The sequence below is a fragment of the Vanellus vanellus genome (genome assembly GCF_965231255.1).
Source record: "Vanellus vanellus genome assembly, chromosome: 20".
In the NCBI taxonomy this organism is placed as follows: domain Eukaryota; kingdom Metazoa; phylum Chordata; class Aves; order Charadriiformes; family Charadriidae; genus Vanellus; species Vanellus vanellus.
The window spans coordinates 9,841,762-9,864,839 of NC_138925.1; the positions used below are offsets into that span (position 1 = coordinate 9,841,762).

At 62.9% G+C, this 23,078-nt stretch overlaps 1 protein-coding gene across 3 annotated transcripts; it reads left to right on the forward strand.

Annotated features, from left to right (window-relative positions):
* Positions 1-396: 396 nt before the first annotated feature.
* On the forward strand, positions 397-21,236 carry KCNAB2 (potassium voltage-gated channel subfamily A regulatory beta subunit 2). Of its 3 annotated transcripts, none has more exons than XM_082493434.1 (15): positions 397-420; positions 6,255-6,373; positions 16,474-16,517; positions 16,904-16,941; positions 17,133-17,212; positions 17,301-17,345; positions 17,514-17,558; positions 17,631-17,674; positions 17,790-17,876; positions 19,032-19,117; positions 19,349-19,469; positions 19,630-19,724; positions 19,920-20,040; positions 20,129-20,217; positions 20,673-21,236. In XM_082493434.1, exons 2-15 carry the CDS (start codon positions 6,297-6,299, stop codon positions 20,760-20,762), a joined length of 1,062 nt encoding a protein of 353 aa, XP_082349560.1. In that variant the 5' UTR covers positions 397-420; positions 6,255-6,296; the 3' UTR covers positions 20,763-21,236. The 3 variants fall into 3 exon arrangements, with proteins under 3 accessions (XP_082349560.1, XP_082349562.1, XP_082349561.1); XM_082493436.1 differs by having other exon boundaries at positions 19,352-19,469; XM_082493435.1 differs by lacking the exon at positions 397-420 and adding an exon at positions 2,672-2,696.
* The last annotated feature ends 1,842 nt before the right edge of the window (positions 21,237-23,078 follow it).

The following is a 23,078-nucleotide window of genomic DNA, read 5'->3' on the forward strand; positions in this document are numbered from 1 at the left end:
GACGCGCCGCCGCCGCTCACCATCCCGCCGCCCGCCTCGCCCTCCCCCCTTCGGCGAGCGGCGGAGACAGACCGTGCTGCAGCGATAACGGAGCGGGGCGGGGCGCGGTGGCGGCGGCGGCGGCGGCGGCGGTAGAGGTGGCGGCGGTGGCGGAGGCCGTCCTCCCCCCCCCGCGCGGGTGGTCGCGCCCGGCTCAGCATCGGGTTACTAGGGCGATGGTGCCGCACCGCGGGGGGCGGGGCCTGGGCGTGGGACCCTGCCGGCACTGCAGCCAATGGGAGCGGCACGGGAGCCTTCGTCATTTGCATGCGGCGGGAGAGGCGGGCGGCGCGGCCAATCGGCGGCGGGTGGGGCGGGGCGGGGCCTGCCCCCCACGAGGGCGCCGCGGCGGAGCGGTGGGGAGCGGCGGACGCCGGGCAGGTGCGGGGACAGCGGGGACCGGGCCGGGACCGGCGGGGGGGCGGCAGGGATGGCGATGGGGGCGATGGCGATGGAGATGGGGGCGATGGCGGAGCCGGGCACGGCCGCGGGCGGAGCTGCGGTAAGGCCACGCCGCCGCGCGCCTGTCCCCGTTGTCATCCGGTAACGTCTGGCTCGTAGCTCGGGAGCAGCGGGGGGGCGAGGAGGGGATGCTGCGCGGAGCAGCCGGTGCCCCTTTCCCGCGAAGGGTCGGCTGCATCCCGGACATCCTCCCAGCGCTGCCCGGGCGTTCTCGGGGGGCGGCCGGCGCAGGCGCGGTTCCGGCGGCGCTCCGCGGGAACGGAGAGGGATGCTCGGGGCGCGGGATGCGATGCCCGCCGCGGCCCCGGCGGCAACCTGCTTCTCCCGGGCAGCCCTCTCCGGGGCACTGCTCCTCCCGAAAAGCTGCGGATTCGCGCACAGGCTCCGTTTTGTCCTTTCCCTGGCGCCGGGCGGCGCTTCGCTCGTCCCCGGTAACGGCGCCGCTCGCTGCCGGTCCCTCGGGTGGTCCCTCGCCCCGCCGCCGGCTCTCTGCCCAGTGGGCCCCTGTCCTCGTCCATGGACCCCCGCTCCGGGGGGGGACGGTGGGTTCTGCCCACCCGTGTGTTGCCTGGCGCGGCAGGGCAGCCCGGGGGCGATGCTCTGGCTGCGGGCGGCCTGTGGCCCCTCGGCGTCGCACCGGGGACAGGCCAGCGGGCGAACCCCGGTGACACAGCGTGCTGCCAAACCTGCAGGCAAGAGAATGTCATCGTTGTTTTATTTTTCCCAAAACATCCTGCACTGGTTTGTAACCAGAGCCGGTTGGAGCACAGCAAAGACAAAACCATCATCTTTTCTACAGAAGATGGTGGCTTCGTTACCCGAAATGACACGTAGGGTCGTTGGAAAGGAGGACCCCCTCCCGAGGACGCTCTGTCCTGCAGCCCAGCTGCTGCCAGCACTCCCCTTGGCCTTTCCTCCAGCCAGGCCCCAAACTCGTGGGTTTCTTTGGCTCACGAGCCCCTCTCCAGCCTCTACTTTTTAAGGCAATGGGGGAGTGGGTTTCCCTTGCAATGGGGGAGTGGGTTCCACCGCCTGCTGAGGAAGCAAAGCCTCTGCCGTGCTGGTGCTGGGGAGTGCTCTCCCAACGGGACGGGGTTCACATCCTTCCCTGCCTGTCGCACACTGCTAGCGGAGCTGCCACAGCGGGGAAACTGGGGAACCTGCTGGGATCACCCCCGGGCGGTGCCGAGTGGGTCCCCGCCAGTGCCGGTACAGTTTGGAGTGGGCACCATGCTTGCTGGCCCCATCGCCGGCAGGACCGCACTGGGGGGGCAGAGGAACTGGCAGGATGCTGCAGTGAAGTTAAGCGGGACTCAGTGGATGGAGAGGGACCAGATTTTCCTAATTTATAAATGAAAAAAGTGCTGCGGCGTGCTTCTGAGACCCTGACCCCTTTTTGCTGGCTTGGCCTCTGGTTTTCATGTTCATTCCGGCCACCGGCCACATCAGTGGTGTTATCGCTGCAGGATTACAGTGCTGTGCTGCTGCTGGGGACCAACATGCTCCCATTATTGAGGTGTCTCTGAACCACACGGTCTGGGATGCGTTTTTTGCCCAAGATGGCCAAAAAGCAAAAGCCGATGAGAAGCGGAGGAAGACGGGTGGCTGTCCGCAGGACGCGGCGGCTGGGCCAGCCCCGGTGCTGGGAGGCAGCCCCGCAGCATCACCTGCGGACACACTGATTTTATTTTCTAAGAGAAACACCCAGCATGATTTAAAGGCATCCGGCAGTGGAAGCATCCTGCTCCCAGCTCCCCACGGCTGCTGGACGAGCCTCCTCTCTTGCTCGCCCACGCATGCTGCCGGTGCCGGGCTGTGGCGCCGACACAGTTAAGGCACCGGCAGGATGGGGAGCCGGGCTGCACGCCACGGCTGCACGCCACGGCGGAGCCAAACTTGCCGAGTCAGGATGTGAGAGCAGCAGGGACCGCTCTGCAGCATCCCTGGGTGCTGCCGCATCCCAGGGTGCCGAAGGCTCGGCCTCCCTCCTCTACTGGATGCCTTTTCCCAGGGACAGAGCAGGAATGGGGTAGGAATCGGCACCTGCTAGGTTTGCCTCCGGCTGTCACGGCTGCTCGGCACCGGCACCGCTTCCCGGAACCTGCAGAGCCTCCAGCTCTGCCGGCAGCTGGTGGGGGTTATTTCATTTGTTTTTGCTTCCTGGCTGCACATCTCCGTTAGAGCACCGGAGCCAGGTAGGTGGGCTGCCGGGGGGGTCAGCGCTGCCATGGCAGTAGCTCAGCCGTGCGTGGCGGGGAGCGTGCCTGCGGGCTCGCTGGAAGGGGCGCAGGCTGCCGGTGCTGCTCACCGGGGACCCGGGGGTGCTCGGCAGCCTGACGGACCCCGTTACTTTCATGCTGGTGTACGTGATGGCAAAGCAGGAATAACCCCGTCTGACGTGTTGCGCATGGTTTTGGGCTGTGTCATTGACTCGGGGAGCCGCACAGCGCCGGGTGCCTGCGCTTTGGCGCGATCTCAGGCGACCTCACGTGTCGCAGCTCAATCCCCAACGCCTGCCGTGTTCGTTGTCTTAATGACCGGCTTGTAAACATGTCCAAGCCCACGGGCCGCGGTGGCAGGCGGGGGGAGGCTGCTCTGCAGCAGAGGCTTCCCCGGGCAGAGGGAAGGGGCAGGGCTGCTGCTCTGCGCATCCCTGCAGCGCCGGGGCTGCAGCGGGGGGGGCACGGCACCCCGCACGGGGCACCAACAGAGAGGTGGGGGCAGGAGGCACCAGGTCAAAAGCCATTATTTGCAATCAGAGCGGGGCAGTGTAGGCAATTGGGCTAAAGTCACCTTCCCCGTGGTGGTTTTTTTTGGGGGGGGGGCGGTATTTGCTGAGGGTGCTGTTTGCAAACCTGGTAACATAGGGGCAGAAATACGGGGACGGGGACCCGGAGTGGGGAGATGCTCAGCGCTGTCTCCCCTGCATCCCTCGTGTGAGCACCTGGGAGGGACGCTGGGGTGCCTGGGGCAGGGGTCCCACAGCTCCCCCCATCCTGATGCCTCACCCACAGGGGCTCAGGCTCATCAGCAGGTGCAGAGGCTTCGTCCCTATATCCAAATTAATTCTGTGTGCAGTTTCAGCTCCCCTTGCTCTGACAGCAGGGTGTTTGGGAAGCTGCGGTCTGCAGAGCATCCCCGGGGCTGGCCCAGCAGAGCTTTGGCTCCCGGGGCTCCCCGGCCATAGAGCCTCCCAGTGCCTCAGTGCCCGCACTCTCCTGCCCCATTGTGCTGGCCAGGGATGGGGGTGGAAAGGGACCCCAGTGGGAGCACAAGCTTTTGGGGCACCCTTGCACCCACATCCCAGGCACATGCCGCAGAAGAAAACACTTTTATTCCCTTTCTGTGCATCCCCCTGCAGAAACTCCTGCAGTTGCAGACTCACTGTGCAGGAGTGGTCTTGGGGAAGCACCAAACCACCGACACAAAGGGAACCGGGCTTTCGGCAGCGCCTTTGGCTCGGAGGACCCAGAGGTGCGGGTTGTCCCAGGGGCCGGGATGCTCCGGCTCCTCAGGATGCAGAGCCCTGCCCCGTGTGCCAGGGGTCCAGTGGCGCTTCCCAGCAAAGTTCCTCAAATGCTGCCGCAGACTTGCCAGCCACCGGGCTCAGTCCCCCCGGCATTACCGTGAAGTGACGGATGAGGGGCATCGGGTCCTGCTGAAAATTGCGGAGGGCTGAGCTCATCGAAGAGCTGAGCTCATCGCACCACGGATCCCCGGGGGGGCAAACAGAGCCAGCCCTAAGCCCTGCAATAAGTTTGAGTCTCGGCTTGTGGCAGTGCAGGCAAAGAAGCCGCGCGGCTGCCCCCGCTGCAGCTGGGGCAGGGGGGGTCCGGCCATCCCTCCTGCAGGCGTCCCCCCAGCTTGCTTCAGCTTCATTACACTGCCACTGATTAAGTGGCTCTGGGTGGGCACGAAGTGACTTGCCGGAGCGTGTAAGGCCGGTGGCTGCTGTTGCCCTGCGTTGGTGCAGGCAGCTGCCTGCTGCCAGGCGAGGGCTGTGGGGAGCAGCGAAGGTGACACGAGCAGTCCCCGGGAGAAGCCGGGGGGAGATCACGATGGCTTTGGGGGCTCGGCAGGGTCCTCTCGGGGCGCGCAGTGCAATGGTCCGGGGCCACGGGGGAGCAGCTCCCTCCTGCCCTCTCAAAAATAAACCCAGCTTTATTGAGCCTGCCTGATCTCCAGCCCCGGCGCGGCTGCGGCCAAAGGGAGACGCGTTTTTGTGGTGCTCAGGGGAGGAGGGAGATGGGGCTCTGCACCGGGGCTGCGGCGGGGCTGGAGGCCGCAGCGGGGCCAGGGGCTGCGGTGGGCGGGCAGGCGGCTCCGCAGGGATGGGCTCGGCTGCCGCAGCCGCTGCCATTGGGCCGCGTGGGCTGCAGGGGCTGCGCCGGGATGCAGGCATGCCGGGCCAGGATGCTGGAGGGATGAGGGATGCGGGATGCAGGCATGTGAGGCCAGGGTGCTGGAGGGATGCAGGAGGGATGTGGGATGCAGGCACAATGGGCCAGGATGCTGGAGGGATGAGGGATGCGGGATCCAGGCGTGCGGAGCCAGAATGCTGGAGGGATGCAGGGTGCGGGATGCTGGAGGGATGCGGGATGCAGACACGCCAGGCCAGGATGCTGAAGGGATGAGAGATGCAGGATGCAGGAATGCTGGGCTAGGATGCTGGAGGGATGCAGGATGCTGGAGGGATGCAGGATGCAGTCACACTGTGCCGGGATGCAGGATGTGGGAGAGGTGGAGGATGCAGGTATGCCCTGCTGGGATGCAGGCAGGATGCAATATGCAGGCACGCCATGCTGGGATGCAGGGGGGATGCAGGACGCAGGCAGGCCATGCCAGGATGCAGGCAGGACGCCTGCCAGGACATTAGCATGCTGTGCAAGGCCACGCTCCCGCTGTGCCCAGGGCAGCCGGGGAAGGAGCCCAGAGATCTCTCAGTCCCTTCCGGGGAAAAAATCAGCTCCTGACTTGCGGCATTTCACAGGCCTAAAGAAAGATCGATTAAATTTAAAATTGAGCCCCAGTTTTGTAGGAAAGTGTTGTGGTTTTCTGTGATACTGGAAACTGGGGAGCAGGAGCAGGACCATGGCTCCCTAGGGAGTCACGCCGGACGCCCCCCTGGCGAGGGGATGGGGACAGGGAGGGTCGGGTGCCTGGGGGCGAGCCCCCCTTTCCCTCGGGGCTCCTGCACCCCCACTCACGCAGTCACGTGCGTGCTGCGGGAAAAGCCGGGCTACTTTCCTTTCCTTGGCTTGTCCCTTGCAGGGGGACCCTCGGGGGGCTGCTTTAGTGTTAAAACACCAGCAAAACGTTTAATTTTTCAGGCCTGCATTTCTTCACCATTTCCTGATATGTCGTAAGCCCTCCACAGCGCGGGTCAGTGCCTCGCTGCCGCAGCTGGGTTGCCCCATGGCATGCCCTGCTCGCCTCCCATGGCCAGCGAGGTCACCAGTGAGGTGGCCAGCGAGGTGGGCAGCAAGAGCCCCGCTCTGCCGTTCCCGGGAGCCCCAGAAGTTTTGGGGGAGAGCAACCAAGCTGGGGGTCATCAGCACAGGGCAGGGGTGGGATCGGGGTGGGAGCCATGGGGTCTGGGGCCGGCAGGGCGGCTGTGCCCTGCCTGCCGCTGCCTGCACCGCTGCCCACGCCGCACACCCATCCGGCTCGTGGGCTCCTGCAACAGGAAGCACCATCATGCGCGTGCCCCAAAAAGCCCCATTTCTTCCTCTTTTTCTCTTCCCCTGTGGCAGGGGTGAGGCGGCGAGCGGCTCCGGGGAGCCCAGGCTGGCTCCATGTATCCCGAATCCACCACTGACTCCCCAGCGCGACTCTCGCTGCGGCAGACGGGCTCCCCAGGGATGATTTACAGGTAAGGGTGCAGGGCGGCACGGGGTGGGGGGGGCATCTCCGGGGCCTCAAACCCGGGGCCATGGCACCCCAAAACCGGCCCGGCATGCATCGTTCAAAAACTTCCAGGACGGCAAAAACCCACATGGCAGCAGCAGCAGTTTTGGGTGCTGTTATGGAAAGAGTGGGTATTTTTGGGGAGTGTGCTGGTGCCCGCTGCACGGTGTCCCCGGGGCTGTGGCATGGGTGGGCACCACCAACCTTTCCTGCGGCCACCAGCTCTGCCACTCGGTCCCGCTCCACCTTTCTAACCGGGTTTGTGGCATCTTTCTTCTTTCTCCCCTTTGCTGTCGGAAGCGCGAGGTACGGGAGCCCCAAGCGCCAGCTCCAGTTCTACAGGTAACCCAGCCCTCCCCCTCCCCAAATTCCCCCTGGGGAGCAGACATGGCCAAAGCCCCGGTGGCCCCTGCATGGCCAGAGGGCTACTTGGGGGGCAGCCACCGTGGGGGTGCGGGTCTCAGCTCAACGCGGGGGGACCATCCTGCACCGATGCTGCGCTGGGAAGAGCCCGTGGGCTTTTCCCCAGGGCAGCTCCAGGAACCCGGCCAGCCGCTCCGCTGCTCCTTCCATTAAGAGAAGCGTCATTAAGTGGTACAGAAGGCAACGCTTCCCCCCGCCCCCCTCATCCTTTTTACCGTCTAAAATGAAGGCGGCACTTTTCCCCGCACACTGTGCCAGCAGCTGCTTCGGTGCTCCCGGGCGCTTCGGGTCTGGCCCAGCGCGTCGGGGTGGGGGACGGCGGTCTGTCCCCCAGAGGAACCGTGGCCTCCGTGCTTTGTCCCCGTGCGCAGCGGGAGGAGAGGCTGGCCGGCACCGGGGTGGCTCAGCAGCACCGCGAGCGTGCCTGTCCCGGTGATACACCGCTGCCGGCACTGGCGAGCCCAAGCCGCGGGTGGGTTTTGGCTGCCAAACCATCCAGGCACAGCCGCGCACCTCAACCGCCGGACACCTGTGGTGTGACGGGCTACCAAGGCTGACAGGCAGGAGCCAGCTTGCCCACGGACTGCCTGCAGGCAGCTGCCGACAGTGTATGTCACCCACTGCTGTTTCAGGGCTCCCGCCTGGATGAGTCCATGTTTCTGTCCTGCCACAGCCCAGCTCCGACCCTGCCATCGTGGGGACCGTGGGGAGGGCTGCGTCCGCCACAGGGCACCGACTCTGCTCCCCGATGGCCCCCGTCTGCCCCTGTGGCTCCGCACGCCGGTGGTGCGGGACCTGTCACCGCGGGGCGAGGGTGGGCCGCAGGCAGAGGCAGCGATGCCAGGTTTCATAAAGCAGCGGCGCATCCTCAGGCTTTTAGCGAAGCGGCCATGAATAATTTAGCTCCCCTTTGCGAGGAAGAAATTCCCCTAATAGGGCTAATGGAGCGCGGTGAGAAAGCTGGGCTCGGGGGGGGCCGTCACAGCCGCCAATTGCTTTGGACGCCGAGCGCCGACACTCCCCTAATGCAAAAAAAACCCCATCGGCCGCGCGTCTCTTATAGCTGCCCCGGGGCAGCCCGGCCGCCCAGAGCTTTGCCACGGATGCACAGCATCCCCGGTGCGCGGGTGAGTCGGGGCCGGCAGCGCGGGCGGCGAGCGGGGACGGGCACAGCCCGCTGCGGGCAGCAGGGAGGATTTGCTGTGCGGGGTGACTCGGGATTTGTTGGCTTGGGGAGGCTTTCGTTTGGCATTTGGGGGCTTTTTGGTTTTCGGCAGGCTGTTGATTGCCATCAAGTTCCCAGCTTGGCAAGCCGGGCTGGACGGGCGCCTTTCCGAGCAGCTGCCCTGCACACCCCACTGTCCCCTACTTGTTGTGCCCCTGACGTGTGGTAACGGTCCCCTGTTATCCCACAGAGCCTGTGTCCCATCCCCATTCCCGCTCCTTCCCCACAAAACAGTCCCTCCCGCTTAGGCACGGCGCTGCTTGGGCTTCGGCAGCTCCCGCAGCCCCACTGCTTCTCGTCCCACAGGCAGTGTCGGCATTTCTGCTAACGAACAGCCCGTGGATGAACCCGCTGCCTCCGCACTCTCTCTGCCACCCCATAACATTGCTCAGCCGAAAATCAGGGAGGTGTCGAAAGGAGGTGGCTGGTGGATTCCCGCCCCATTCCTCAGAGCAGCCCAGACCAAAGCCCCCGGCTCCGCTTGCTGCAGCCGCTTCATGGCAGCGCGGTGAAGCTGTAGAGCAGCCAGCTTGGGCTTTTCCCAGCCACTATGGGGCAAAAGGATCCCATTGGGTGTGAGAGGGTCCCGCTGGGGACAAGTGCATCCCCCCAGGGCTGGGTGCTGTGCCCGTGCCCGGCAGAACCCACCGGCACTGCCCTAATTAAAGCCACCAGCCGTGGAGAAGGTCTGGTGCCGGCGGTGCCGGCTCCAGACTCCGTCTTTGAGGCACAGCAGGCAGAGGAGGCTGGTGGCCAGGATTCACTTTGGCTTTGCCACGGGAGAGGGGTCCCCTTTTGCGTCTCCCTGCACTCCCAAGCCCTCGCTATGAAGCAGGAGAAGCGCAGGAGGGTCTCCGGTGGCGTTGGGTATCGCAGGAGCTCCCCAGGGTTTCGGCCACCCCTTGCCAGCTGCTGCTCTCTATCTTCTGCGGTTTCATCTTCTTTTTTCTTGAGGTCACACCTCATTGGGAAAGTGCACTTTGCTTTTGGCTCCTGCTACCGCAAATTTGAGCTTCACAGGGAAAGAAAAAACCACTGATGGGAACTCAGCCGGAGTCTGATGCCGGAGCAGCTCTGGCACGGTGCACTCCCGGCTCCCAACAGCCGCTTCGGCACCAGCGCCGTGGTTTTGGCCCCGGTCCCCCACTCCTTCTTTCAGACACTGAGTGCGAGGGACACTGCAGAGAGCGGCAGGGAAATCGATGCCAGTGCCACCACCGGTGAGATCCCAGCCCGAGAGGCAGCGAGCACCTTCAGGGTGCGAGGAGCCCGCTCTGCGGTGGGCTATTTTCGGCAGCCCGCACCGGCTGGGAGGATGCTGCCGCGGCTGTGGGGAAGCTGTTGGCTGGCGGCACGGGTTGCGGCAGCCTGCCGCAGGCACGGCAGCCATCGGCGAGCACGCAGCACCCACAGCCCCTCTGCAGATGCCTGCCCTCCCCAGAGAGCCCCACAGCACCACCTTTTCCATCAGGACCTCTCCCACCCACTGGCACGTGGTGCTGGATTGTCACTGGCAGTGCTTGTGCCACCACTCACCCCACCTCAGCCAGCTCCAGGGGCTCACCGTGTCCCTCACAGGGATGCAAACCATAGAATCATGGAGCATTTAGGTTGGGAGGGACCTTAAAGGCCACCCAGTGCCACCCCCCACCCTGGGCAGGGCCACCCCCCCCAGCCCAGGTTGCTCCCAGCCCCGTCCAACCCGGCCTTGAGCACCTCCAGGGATGGGGCAGCCACAGCTCCTCGGGGCACCCTGCGCCGGGGGTCACCGCCCCCACAGGAGAGAATTTCTTCCCAATATCTCATCTAAATCTCCCCTCTTCCAGTGTCAAACCGCTCCCCCTCATCCCATCACTCCCCTCCCTGACCCAGAGTCCCCCCCCAGCTCTCCCGGAGCCCCTTTAGGCACTGGAAGGGTCTCTGAGGTCTCCGTGAAGCCTTCTCTTCTCCAGGCTGACCCCCCCACCTCTCCCAGCCTGTCCTCCCAGCAGAGGGGCTCCAGCCCTCCCAGCAGCTCCGGGGCCCCCTCTGGCCCCGCTCCAACAGCTCCGTGTCCTTCTGCTGTGGGGACCCCCCGAGCTGGAGGCAGCACTGTGGGGGGGTCTCCCCAGAGCAGAGCAGAGCGCAGCAGAGGGGCATAGTCCCCCCTCGCCCTGCTGGCCACGCTGTGGGGGATGCAGCCCGGGGGGCCGGGGGCTCGCTGGGCTCCAGTGCACATTGCCGGCTCCTGGGGAGCTTCTCACCCACCCCCACCCCCAAGCCCTTCTCCTCAGGGCTGCCCTCCAGCCATCCTCCGCCCTGCCTGGATTTGTGCTGGGGATTGCCCCGACCCAGATGCAGGACCCGGCCCTTGGCCTTGTTGAACTCCGTGAGGTTGGCACGGGCCCACCTCTCGAGCCGGTCCAGGTCCCTCTGGATGGCATCCCTCCCCTCCAGCGTGTCGACTGCGCCACACAGCTTGGTGTCATCGGCAAACTTGCTGCGGGTGCCCTCGGTCCCACTGTCCATGTCCCCGACAAAGATGTTATACAGCACTGGTCCCAGTACCAACCCCTGAGGAACCCCACTTGGTCGGTGGCAGCCCAGCTGGTGCGAGCTGGGACACAGCGCAGCCGGAGCACGTGCCGGGCTGCAGCGCTCTCTGGGCTCGGGGCGGCTGTGGTGGGCGCCCGCTGCAGCCCCATCTGCCCATCGCCTCCCTTCCTTTGCTCTTTGGCTCCGCCACCACGGCTTTGCTCCGCTGAAGCGACTGGCTTTGCCAGGGGTCCTGCTCTTCCCTCCTCATGCCGTAGACCCGCCGTGGATCCTCGCAAGGGGGGGTGCCGCTGGGGTTCCGCTATCGTGGCGTGGGCACGGCTCTCCCGTGAGCGGCGGCAGAGCCCAGCGTGGCGGCGTGGTGCTTTCCCAGCTCTCTCCGTAGCATCGCTGAGGGGGCGGCAGCGGGGCCGGCCCGCAGAGCCCACACCCGGGCGGCGGGATGCTCTCCATGACGTATAGCGAGAGCCTGCGCAGCGTGGCCAGCCGGCACCCCCCGGAGTGGGGGCTGCCACCGGCCCCCCGGCCGGCGGATGGGCTGGAGCTGCGGCGGCTGCGGGACGTGCGGGCAGCAGCACGGGCGAAGACGCTGGAGGAGTTCCTGCGGATGCACGGGCTCTCCCTGGCCGACAGCACCGCCCGCACCACCGGCATGAAGTACAGGTAAGGCAGCGCCGGTGCCTGCCAGGGCAGCGAACACGGCGAGGGCCAAGCGCACCCAGCCCAAGACGTGGGGACAGATCGGGGATGCTGCTTCGCGCTGGATTTACACCTGCCTTGCAGGATTTCACGGGTTTCCCTGTGCCACGCCAAGGTCGGGAGGAGCCGGTGCCCTCGGCACAAAAGGTGATTGCATGGTGTGTGCAAGAGCAGAGCAGTGCCGTTGCCTCGTGCTTGCTCGATGGTCTTTGAGCTTCTCACTTGGTTTTCCTTTTTGCTGTTGGGAAGTTGGAAGTGCAAGCACGCTCTGTGCTTTTAAAGATGAGGCGGTTGGAGCGAAAGGCTGCAGAGGTGCGGTATCCGTCTGACGAGCATTCATGGCAGAGCTGGTGCTCCATTAAATTTGCAAGCAGGGCATGGGTGCAGCACGAGGTGTATCAGGATTTCAGGCGACTTTTGTCCTTCCCATTGCCCGCCCGTGCCAGGGAGGCCGTGCCAGGCAGCCGGTGAGTCGCGGCTCCTCTGAGGGCACGAGTCTTTTTGCCCAGCACGTCCCTTCCCGCTCTCCCCCGGCAGCTCAAAGCCCTGTCCAACCATCAGGACAGATTGGACCACAGAGTGATTTAGTGACAAAGCTCTGCCACCAAAGACCAAGGGTGTACGTTCCCATCTTCTCACAAAAAGAGAAGTGTCTCAAAGGCCACTAGTGGTCACATTTGTCTCAAGATTTCAAATATCTAGAGTCAAGTGGCTTCACGTGCTCATAGAAAAGCTTTCCCTCCTGCGGCCGGTGGAGCAGGTTGCCCCAAGAGGCTGTGAGGTCTCCGTCCTCTGAGGTTTCTGAGGTTCCCGAGGCCGCAGGAAGCCCTGCAAGACCTGGTGTGATCCCAGAGCTGACCCTGCTCAGAGCAGGAGGTTGGAGCAGAGCTCTCCCGAGGTCCCTTCCAGCATGAATCACCCTGGGTGCTGAGCATTCAGCCTCCCTCCCTCCCTCGTCCTCCCTGGGACCCCAAAGTTAAGCTTTCTCTAGGGATATTTACACTTGTGCCTTATCATTTTCTTCCGAAAGCCTGGTGACACCAAATGCCGGGGTGCCCTGAGCCCCCCGCTGCAGCAAACCCCCCGGGGCCGGCGGCTCTGCCGGCTCCTGCCGTGCCATGCCGTGGGTCAGGTTCCCCTCCGCTCACAATAACAGAGGTAACATTTACACGGTGGCAAGAGCCCATCTAATATTCATGAGCCGGTTATTTATTGATGGGGAGAGGCTGGCACAGGGACCCCCAGCGATGCTCCTTCAGGCACATGCCTGCTGTGGGCTGGGGGGCCATGGGGATGCACCCCCAAAATCACCAGAGGTTTCTCCGCCTCTGGGGAGCTGCCAGTTGCTGCCGCGTCCCCCCCTGGGGCCGGAGCTGGCGGGATTACCCAGCTAAGGAGCTTTGCGGCAGAGGGAAGCGGAGGAGATTACAAGATTTCTCATCAGGTCCGGGCCGAACGTGCGTGATTTCCCCTGCAAGCCGAGCCCCAGCCCCGCTCCCTGCTCCTTACCGGGGGATCACGGCCGGTGCGGTCCCACAGGCAGCCCTCCTCCCTCCTCCGGTGGGAGATGCCAACAGGCTTCACCTCAATCCGCTTGGCTTGTGCTGGGTGAAATTTGGGGGATGCACCACTGGGGCCGTGGCCCCGAAGGGGGCAACCAGTCCCTCTTTGGCACCCCTTCGCTTCCCCTCCCTCGCGTTTAAAGGATATATGGTAGATAGAGCTGGTGAAGGATCAGTGTCATTAAGGATCTGTCTCTCCTCAAAAGCAAGATCATCTCTATTTCTAACTACTGGTTAAACACTTAATTGTATTTAACACAATAATTATAGTAAGAGTGAGCGTGTATTTGATTGACCTCAGATTTTCCCAAGAACATTTCTATTAACATGTTGTGAACCTGAGCTCAGAATGAAAGGATTGCTCTTTCATTTTTTTGCCATGACAGAAAATAAACCCGTGCTGGTAACGTGGGGGCCAAATATCCCGTTTCTTCTAGCTCCTTCCCCCAAAACCCCTTGAAAGCAGTGTGTGGGTTTTTCATATTATTGGGGTTGGAACAGGTTGGGAAGTTTTAAATTCCTCCCACAAGCTGTTATTTTCTGAGTATCAGGTGTTTCATCTTTAACAATTTATGTTATTGCATTATACGTGATAGTGAAAGCAGACTCGAGGAGGGAATAGCAAATATTTTATGTATTTTTGGTTTCCGTTCTTCCCATTCTCTCCTGCTGGGAGATTTTTGTTTCGGACTTGCATCCACCGGAGCAGAGGGATGCTGTGGGGAGGAAGGATGCTATGGAGCGGAGGGATGCTGTGGGGAGGAAGGATGATGAGGGGAGGGGGTTGCTGTGGGGAGGAGGGATGCTGTGGAGCAGAGGAACGCTGTGGGGAGGGGGATGCTGTGCGGCGCGGAGGCAAGCGGCCCCTTCGCCCCCGGGGTCCCAGCCCCCCGCTGCGCCCCAGCCCGCGGCTGGGCGGGGATGCCCGGCGGGGGGGGGGTCACCCGGGGGGGGGCCCCGCTGCGGCGCTCCCCGCGGCGCCCCCCCCGTCCCTCCGGGCGTCGCTCGCTCGCTTCCTGAGCGCGTCGAATATCGAGGGCAGGAGGGTGCCGGAGCGGCCCCCGCCGTCACGTCGGCGGAGCGGGGGGCGGGAGGAGCTCCCCGCCTCCCCCGGGGCGCCGGCTAAATTTAGGCAGCTGGCGCGGGGGCCCGGCGGAGCAGCATGCAGGTCTCCTTCGTCTGCTCCGAGCACAGCATCAAGAGCCGGAGCGCGGAGGACCGGCTGAACCGGCAGAATGCCGGTAGCCCCAGCCTGGGCACCCGCGGCAAGTTCCGGGCGGTGGCCATGGTGGCCCGCAGCCTGGGGCAGCTCTCGGTGCAGAACGCCCCCTCCTCCAGCGAGTCCAGCGGCAAACAGCCCGGCATGAAATACCGGTAGGAGACGGGCGATGCCGGGGCAGGCGGAGCCGCTCCCGCCCGGCTGCCCCCCGGTCCTCACCGGGCGGGGGGGGGGGGGGTGTGGAGGGGGGTCCGGCAGGGTTCGGGGGGGCTGCACCCCCCTAATCCCCGGCTCGCGTCCCGCTCCGTGCGTTTCTCGGTGCTAAAAAGTGCTGACCGTGCGCCTCCGTCGCCCTCCGCGCTCTTCGCTCCTCTCCCCTCTCGGGGCGGCTTCGGTCGGTAGAACCCGCGGGGCGGGAGGGGGGAAAGGGAGACTAAAATTTGGGGTGGGATCAGTAGGATCCCCAGAGCCTGCCGAGCCGGGGCGGCGGGGGGGGTGTCTGAGAGTTGCATTAATCCGCGGGCTGCCACGGCATCGTTATACGTTCGCCGCCCTGCGAAGCGTGCGCAGAGCCGCAAGCCAGGATTGGGCCCTTGGCTGCCCACGGTGGGTCTGGAAAGGAGGGGCAGCACGTGCATGTTGTGTCCCCCCTGGCCAGCACCCGCTGGGTAAACGCGCTCCACATCCCTGGCTCTGGAGCAGAACGCTGGGGGCTCCCCCCACCCCCCCGGGATGAGAGTGCACCCAGGCACGGGGCTGGGGGCTCCCCCCGGGGTGAGCGTGCACGCCATGGTCCAGCTGACAGCCGCTGCGTGCCCCCGCTGCAGCCCAGATGTGACCGACATTAGGCACAAAGCGCATCGGGCCAGCAGAGCGCAGAAATGCATCCAGCCGTCACCCACCATCATCATCCAAATCAGCCGAGTCCCCTCGCCCGGGTGCTGGGGAGGGGTCCGGGGTGGCCCCATCCAGCTCTCACACGCCGAAGCTTTGCGGTGGCAACGCTGGGGCCACGCGCGGTGGCATCCTCCAAACTCAGTGCTCGCGCCCCATAGTTGTAGCCCAGTCCGAAGGAGGAGTGTACCGGGGGCCACCATCTCCCAGGCGGGGGGTGACTGGCTTGGGGGTCCCTGCCAGCGGCTGCAGGGGGGGATGGTGGTGCAGGGAGATGCTTTGTGCAAATGGATGGGACAGGAAGGCCATGGCACAGTGCGGGGGGATGCTTAGCCACCCCCAGTATCTGCCAGCACCTCCATTGTGCGACCAGGCAAGACGCGTTTGGGCAGTAAAGCCGGGAGCGGCGATGTGCCACTGGTGGCCACCCGCACAGGAGGACCCTGGCGATGCCCCCGCAGCCTGGAATGGCCAGGACAGGGCTGGTGCGCCCCCGCTCCCTGCCGTGACCCCCCATCATGGGGTCTTGAGCCGCTGCTGCCCCACAACCTCTCCCCGCCATGAAACATGCTAAAAATAACGCAGGGTTGGGGGGAAGCGCCCGCGCCTCCAGATGTTGGGCAATAACGCGGTGGTGCGGAAGAAAGATGCCCCGACTCAGCTCAGCCCACGATTCACCGCTGCTGTCGGACCACGGCTGCTCCCTGCCCGGCTCCCCGTGCCCGTGCCAGCGATGCCGGCGGTGGCGGTGCCTCGGTTGCTACGCGACACCCGCGCGGGCGAGCTGCCACGGCTCACCTACACTTTATTTATTTTAACACTCGTTTCTCGAGCCTTTGTCATTTTTAACAAGAAACTGGCTCTCCATCACCACAGCGAAGGCGTCTGCCAGCCCGGCCCCCTTCCCGAAAGCTGTTCCCTGGCTCCTTGTGCCGGCCAAATTTTCAGGGGTGCTCCATTTCTCCGGGACGCTGCTCTGCCCCCCAGCACCCTCTCCCCATGTGCTCCCCTGTGACACTCTGCAAAGAACGGCCACAGCTCATGCCACATGTGGGATGCCCCAGGCCTGACTGCTGCCGTGCCATCTCCCCTGGCTCCTGCCCCGTCCCCCCACGCCAGCAGCACTGTCGCAGGAGCCGGACACCCCCGCCTCGTCATGGGGAGTTGCTTTAACGAGGCCGCTGCCTGCTGCCACTCTCGATTACCCTGGCGGGCACGGCAATTATTTTGCGTGCAGGAAACAGCATCACTGCGCCAGTGCTGGCCGTGCCGCCGGTGAGCCGCAGCATGCCTGGCCTGGGATGACTTTTTAATCAGTTGAGGGGGGACCCTCGCTGCGGGACCACCCCAGGCAGGGATGGGGATGGAGATGGGGATGAGGGATGGGGACCAGGGATCTCCACCAGTGCTCCCAGCCCACGCGGATGGCACACTCGGTGGCACATGGATGCATGAGATGGCATTTTGGGGCTTCCTGGCGGCTTTCCTAACGGGTCTCTGTCTTCCAGGAACCTCGGGAAATCTGGGCTGCGCGTGTCCTGCCTGGGCCTGGGTAAGTGCCAGGGTTTGCCACAGCTCCTCAGCATCCCCCTGGTCCTGCGGCTGCTGCCGGCGCTCCGCAGCGAGGGCGGCGCTCGCCTGCTCCGGCGACGCTTTGTGAAGGGAAGGAAAGGGTTTTCCTCCAGCCCGGGGCACTTTTGAGACGCAGCCCAGAAATTGTCAAATTATTTTCTCTTTTTCTCCTCCGACGTGATAGGAAGCGACCGGGCTGTGCTGGGAGCACCGTGCCGCACGCGGCGGGGCCAACTGCGGCTGCCGCGTGCCGGGGCTGTGCCAGGGCAGCCAGGGTGGGTGGCCGGGGGCTCGGGGCAGCGAGCGGCATTCAGCGCTCACTGTGCTCACCGCATTCACCGTGCGTGCACCCTCTCTCCTCCACAGGGACATGGGTGACTTTTGGAGGGCAAATCACAGACGAGGTAAGGATCATGCCCCGTCCCTGCCCAGCCTTTCCCGAGTGATGTGGGGAATGGCTGGGGCCGGCGCAGCCGCGGGTGCTGGTCTTGGTGCACGTGGTGCACCGGCGTTCACCAGCACTCGTGAGCGTGCGCCTCTGTGCTCCGGCTCTCAGCCACCCCCTTCACCGACCCTCCCCGCTCTCCCCTCACAGATGGCGGAGCAGCTGATGACTTTAGCCTATGACAACGGCATTAATCTCTTCGACACGGCAGAAGTCTACGCCGCCGGCAAGTAGGTACCCCACTTCGGCAGCAGCCCAAGGGGCTTCACCCTGCGCCCCGGCCCCCGCGCCGGCGGCTGACATCTCCTTCTCTCGTAGGGCCGAGGTGGTGCTGGGGAACATCATCAAGAAGAAAGGGTGGAGGTAAGCCCGACTTCATTCCTGTGCAGCAAAGCCGGTCATGGCGGTGCCGATGGGCTGGGGAAAGCTGGCAGAGCAGTCCCAGGCGTGAACGCGCACAGGCAGGGAGCGGGCAGGGAGCACGAGGCTTTGCGGGTGCCACCGCCACTGACTCTCTCTTTCTCCCTGCAGACGGTCCAGTCTGGTGATCACCACCAAAATCTTCTGGGGAGGAAAGTAGGTAGCGCGCCCGCCCCGTGGCAGAGCGGCCGGAGCATGCCAGGCTCTCACCCACCTTTCCTTTTCCAGGGCCGAGACGGAGAGGGGACTGTCCCGAAAGCACATCATAGAAGGTAGGGATGCTCCCGTGGCGCTGCCGGCCGCGGCGCCAGGCTGTGCCTGCACCGGCTGCCTTCACCGGCGGGTGGCACAGAGCCCGGCACACCTGACGGTGTGTTGGTGCGGCAGGTCTGAAGGCGTCGCTGGAGCGGCTGCAGCTGGAGTACGTGGACGTGGTGTTTGCCAACCGACCCGACCCCAACACGCCGATGGAAGGTGAGTGCCACCCCACGGTGCCGTGCTCCTCCCCACCGCCTTTCACCACCATCGCACAAGCCAGGCTTTTATTTCAAGGGCTTTTTCCCTTCCTGAGCAGAAACCTCTCCTCCGCCGCCACGGTCAGCCCACACCACGCACCACTCTGCCGCCCCCAGCCCGGCGCTGGGACCCCCCTCGGGCCGCAGCGGGGGTGGGTTGGTGGCGCAGTGGCAGGACGCTGCCCCTGTCCCGGCAGCAGCCAACCCCACTCTATCTAAACCTCTCTTTTATCACCAGGGGACCCATTTAGTTCCTTCAAGTCCAGGACTTTCATCGTAGAAGGTACTCCCTGCCCGCACTCTGCCCGCCGGCCGCTGCCTGAGTCCCAGCGGCAATTCCTGGGGCAGAACCCCCACTCCTCTGTGATTCCCATCCCTGTCCCCCCGCCCCGAGCAAACCCCGCCATAGGATGCACAGGCAGCAGCAGCACAACAAAAACACTCCCCCACCCCCTTCAGACCATCTTGCGGTTAAAGGGGGGAAAAAAGCAGAGAGGCTCCCCAGGGTCCTTGCCACGGGGCACCCTTTGCAGCCGTGCCAGGACCGCGGCAGGGTCCGTCCTCGCCGGGGCAGCTGTGAGCACACCGGGGAACGCTCCGGTGCCAGCCAGGCGAGCCTCGCGCCCCTCGCTCCCCCCCTGCCCGCCTTTGGCTGCTGGAGCGCACCTTGGCTTGGCCCCAGCCCGCATGGCTCAGGGCCGGCTCCCCCCGGAGACCCCCGCACCCCTCACAGGGGGTCTGGGGCTCCCTCCCTCTCCTGGGTCTTGGCATACCGGCGATGCTTCAGGTCCCTCCCGCCGCAGCGGTGCCAAGCATAGTGCTGGTGCTGGTACCCCGCAGAGCACAGGGCTGGCACTGGGAGCCTCGGGCTGCTCTCTGTGCCCAGAGAGCCCCGGCATCGCCGGCGGCATGTCAGAGTTGGCCGTGATCCCCGGCATGTCTTAAGCAGCTGCTCCCTCGTCCTGCTCCTCTGAAAGCATCCTCCAGACGCAACCCAGCTCCTCGGCATTGGGGAGCGGGATGCTCACCAGCCATCGACACGGCACGAGCCCCCTCCTGCCAGCGCGGTGCCCCGCTAACCCCTGCCTGCCGCTCTCCCCTTCCCTCCCGGCAGAGACGGTGCGAGCCATGACCCACGTCATCAACCAGGGGATGGCCATGTACTGGGGGACCTCGCGCTGGAGCTCCATGGAGATCATGGTAGGGGCCTGGGGGGCCAGGGGCGGCCGCGGCGGAGCAGCCCCGGTGCCGCCGGTGATGCTAATTTAATTAGACAGCAGCTGTCGGGAGCCAAGCGCTTGCAGATGCACTTGAGCCTCAATTATTTTCCAGGGCAGCTCTCGGGCTCGGCCGGGGGGCTCAGGGAGGGGGTCAGTGGAGGGCTCGGGGCGGGGGGCGGCGTGGCACTGAGGCCCCTCGGCTCTTCGGCAGGAGGCGTACTCGGTGGCGCGACAGTTCAACCTGATCCCGCCGATCTGCGAGCAGGCCGAGTACCACATGTTCCAGCGGGAGAAGGTGGAGGTGCAGCTCCCTGAGCTCTTCCACAAGATAGGTACAGTGGCGGGGGTCTTGTCCTGGGGCCCCCAAAGCACGGTGCTCCCCAAAGCCCGGCGCTGCCGCAGCCAGGCGGGGCATGGCGCGTGTCCCCAGGGCCGCCCAGCCCCTGTGCCGCAAAGGGGGGCGGCAGCATCATCCCCCTGCTCTGCCCGCAGGTGTCGGAGCCATGACCTGGTCGCCGCTGGCCTGCGGCATTGTTTCGGGGAAGTATGACGGGGGCATCCCCCCCTACTCCCGCGCCTCACTGAAGGTGAGCCCGGCTGGGGGGGGGCACGATGGAATGGGCAGAGCCGGGGGAGCGGGTGGGGGTGTCACAAGGTCCCCATGGGAGCGAGAGGTCCGGGAACCACGACCTGGGGAGTTTGGGGATGCCCTCCCTGCGCATGGTCCTGGTACACCCCAATCCCACTATGACATTCTCTCCGAGCCCCCTCCTGCCCCCCAGGGATACCAGTGGCTGAAGGACAAGATCCTGAGCGAGGAGGGCCGGCGGCAGCAGGCGAAGCTGAAGGAGCTGCAGGCCATCGCCGAGCGCCTGGGCTGCACCCTGCCCCAGCTCGCCATCGGTAAGGGGTTGGGGGGCCGGGGGCAGCCGGGGGGGGCTGCTGGGGGTTGCCGGGCTGCACTCAGGCTCTGCTCTCCCTCCTTCCCCAGCCTGGTGCCTGCGCAATGAGGGCGTCAGCTCCGTCCTGCTGGGTGCCTCCAACGCCGACCAGCTGATGGAGAATATTGGAGCAATACAGGTCAGTGCTCTCCACCGCATCGGCACGCCGGCAGCGCGCGCCCGGGGGAGGCTTCGCCGCGGGGAAGCGGGCAGACCCCAACTCACGGGGCTTTAACGGGGTGGTACCTGCCTGCGCGTGCCTTGCTGCTGCGACACAAAGCTCAGGCGATGCCCAGCCCTGCAACGCTCGCTGCTGCGTCGCGCTGTGTGGGAAAAGGAGGTTGCGAACCTGCCTCGATGCAAAAATTATGAGTTTTGCTTCATCTGAAGCTGAGCGGAGGAGATGAGGCTTTGCTGGGCTGAGCCCAACCTAGGCTCTCCGTAACTGGGTCACTCAGCCGGCAAGCTGGGGCTTGTAGCACCAAGGTGGCAGGGTGGAGGCGGTGAGCGCGGCACGGCCTCGTGCCACCGGCAGCTGCATCCTCCCATGTGCACCAGGGGCACGATCCTGACTCCCAACGGTGTCCCCCACAGGTCCTTCCAAAGCTGTCGTCTTCCATCGTCCACGAGATCGATAGCATCCTGGGCAACAAACCCTACAGCAAGAAGGACTACAGATCCTAAGCGCGTGCCCAAGCACGCCGCCCGCCGCGCAGCCCTCGCCGCCCGTTCGCTTGCTTACGCTTTGTTGGAGCAAAGTGGAGAGTGTGGTTTGCACCGCGAGCCCGACGCGCCGCGAGTGCCGAGAGCCAGCGCTCCCACCCGCGCTGCCCCGGACCATCGTACCGCTTCCACCCGACCTGGCTCTGGGGCACAGGGACGGCCGCTGGCGGGGAGCGCGCCAGGGCGAGCTGCCCGGCTACCCTGCCCGCAGCCAAAGCCGCCGCGGGTGCCGCCGGTGCAGCACGGGGACCCGTTGCATGCGTCGCTCCCGCTCCCCGCGTTGCTGGAGGCGGTGGGCGGGGGGGCGGGCGCGGGGGCGCGAGCGGGTGCTGTACGCCCACGAGGCCAACAACACGAAGCTGTTCCCCAGCCTGCGCCCCGGCCCCTCGCCTCTGCCCTGCCTGCCGCGCCACGGGGCCGGCAATGCCCACCCGGCACCGGCACTATGGGGGCTGCAGCCCCCCGGGAGCGCCCGGGGCAGGGAGCGGGGTGGGGGACGGGGGCGGTGGGACGGGATCAGGACGGGGAGGGGGTGCGCTGGGGGTGGGGGCAGCCCTGGCCGAGCACGGGGCTGGGCTTGGGGCGGGGGGGGGGGAGGCAGTGTGAGTGTGTGTGCAAGTGTGTGAGCGCGTGTGTGCACAGACCCACAGACACACCTGGGAATACACCTATATTCGTACGTTTTATACACCCGTGTGCATCCATCTATATGCATATCTATAAGCAGCTGCGTAGATACGATGATGTATCTACAAGTGCCTTTAGCTATATTTACATATAGATGTATCTATATATGCACGCACACATATAAATCACAAGTGTGTACATACATATACACATACATCTACAGCGGTATATATAGATGTAGGTCTATCTCTATGTATATCCCTATAGTTATACCAATCTTTACACAGGTATCAATACCTATTTATGTATAGATATATGTATGTAGCTATATATGCACACATCTGTAAAAATTACATATATGATGTGTATACAAACACACAAACGTAAACATGTATTGGTGTATATAGACACATATATATGTATATATCAGTATAGGTAGATATATAGATTTGTCCATATCTATGTAAATATACTGACATAGCTACATATATATTTGTATTATACATATGCGGACATGAAAATTACAAATAGATATATACATAAATGCATGTATATACAGATATATGTGTATATACAGATATATCTATTATCAATACCTAGCTAAGTAAGTATATATTCATATCTCTACCTATATATATGGACATAAGCATATTTGTAATTTAGATATAGCTACAGATATCTGTCTATATCTATGCGTACTCTCTCCCCCTCTGTGTGCAGAAACACACTTATCTTTGCCAATACCTATATATATCTATATCCATATATATAGACATACAGACACGTGTCCCTATATGTGCACACACATAAATGTAAAAGTGATGAATTTATGTAAATCTATGTACAACACTGTAGCTCTACGCATAGACGTGTATATACGTGTGTGCTTATCCACTATATATGTAGACACAGCTATAGTGATGCCCCTACCATCAATGTGTGTGTGTACATATATAATACGTGGCAGGAGGTGTATGTGTACACACACACTCCCCTTGAGATACGTTGATTTATCTGCACCTTTACCTACATAGCTTTATCTTTATACGTGCATCTATTTATATATATATATAACTACATAGATGTCTCTATGCCTACTTAAACATATATATACACTCATATATATGTATAAAATTACAAATATATCTATATGCGTGTATCTGTGTATACACACATACGTATACTATATATGTGTAGCTATATATATACACTTTTGCCTATTTATATCTGCACTGATGTATAAATATACAAAAATTACAAATACATGTGTGTATATATACAGATCTATATGCCTATATGTCCATATAGAGATATCTACATATGCATATGTATATATATGCACATACACAAATTACAAATATCTATTTGTGTATATATACACACAGATACACGTGTACATACACCCATGTAAATACATATCTATACATCTATACCTACATGTATGTCTATGTCTACCTGCAACTATGCCTATATATACACACACCCATGGATTTTCTTATATATGTACATAAGCATATATAGACATATGAACACACATGTATTAAAATTACAAACACATATACACACATGTATAAAAATACATAAATGTGTGTGTATATAGCTGTACACAGCTTCACAGATGTAGCTGTACCTAAATACCTACACCTTTAG

Excerpts from the sequence above, each read along its gene's own strand:
- KCNAB2 (XM_082493434.1), top strand. The coding sequence starts at position 6,297 with ATGTATCCCGAATCCACCACTGACTCCCCAGCGCGACTCTCGCTGCGG. Across the intron at positions 17,559-17,630 it reads AAAATCTTCTGGGGAGGAAA|GGCCGAGACGGAGAGGGGAC; the intron begins GTAGGTAGCGCG and ends TTCCTTTTCCAG. Across the intron at positions 17,877-19,031 it reads CCCCAACACGCCGATGGAAG|AGACGGTGCGAGCCATGACC; the intron begins GTGAGTGCCACC and ends CCCTCCCGGCAG.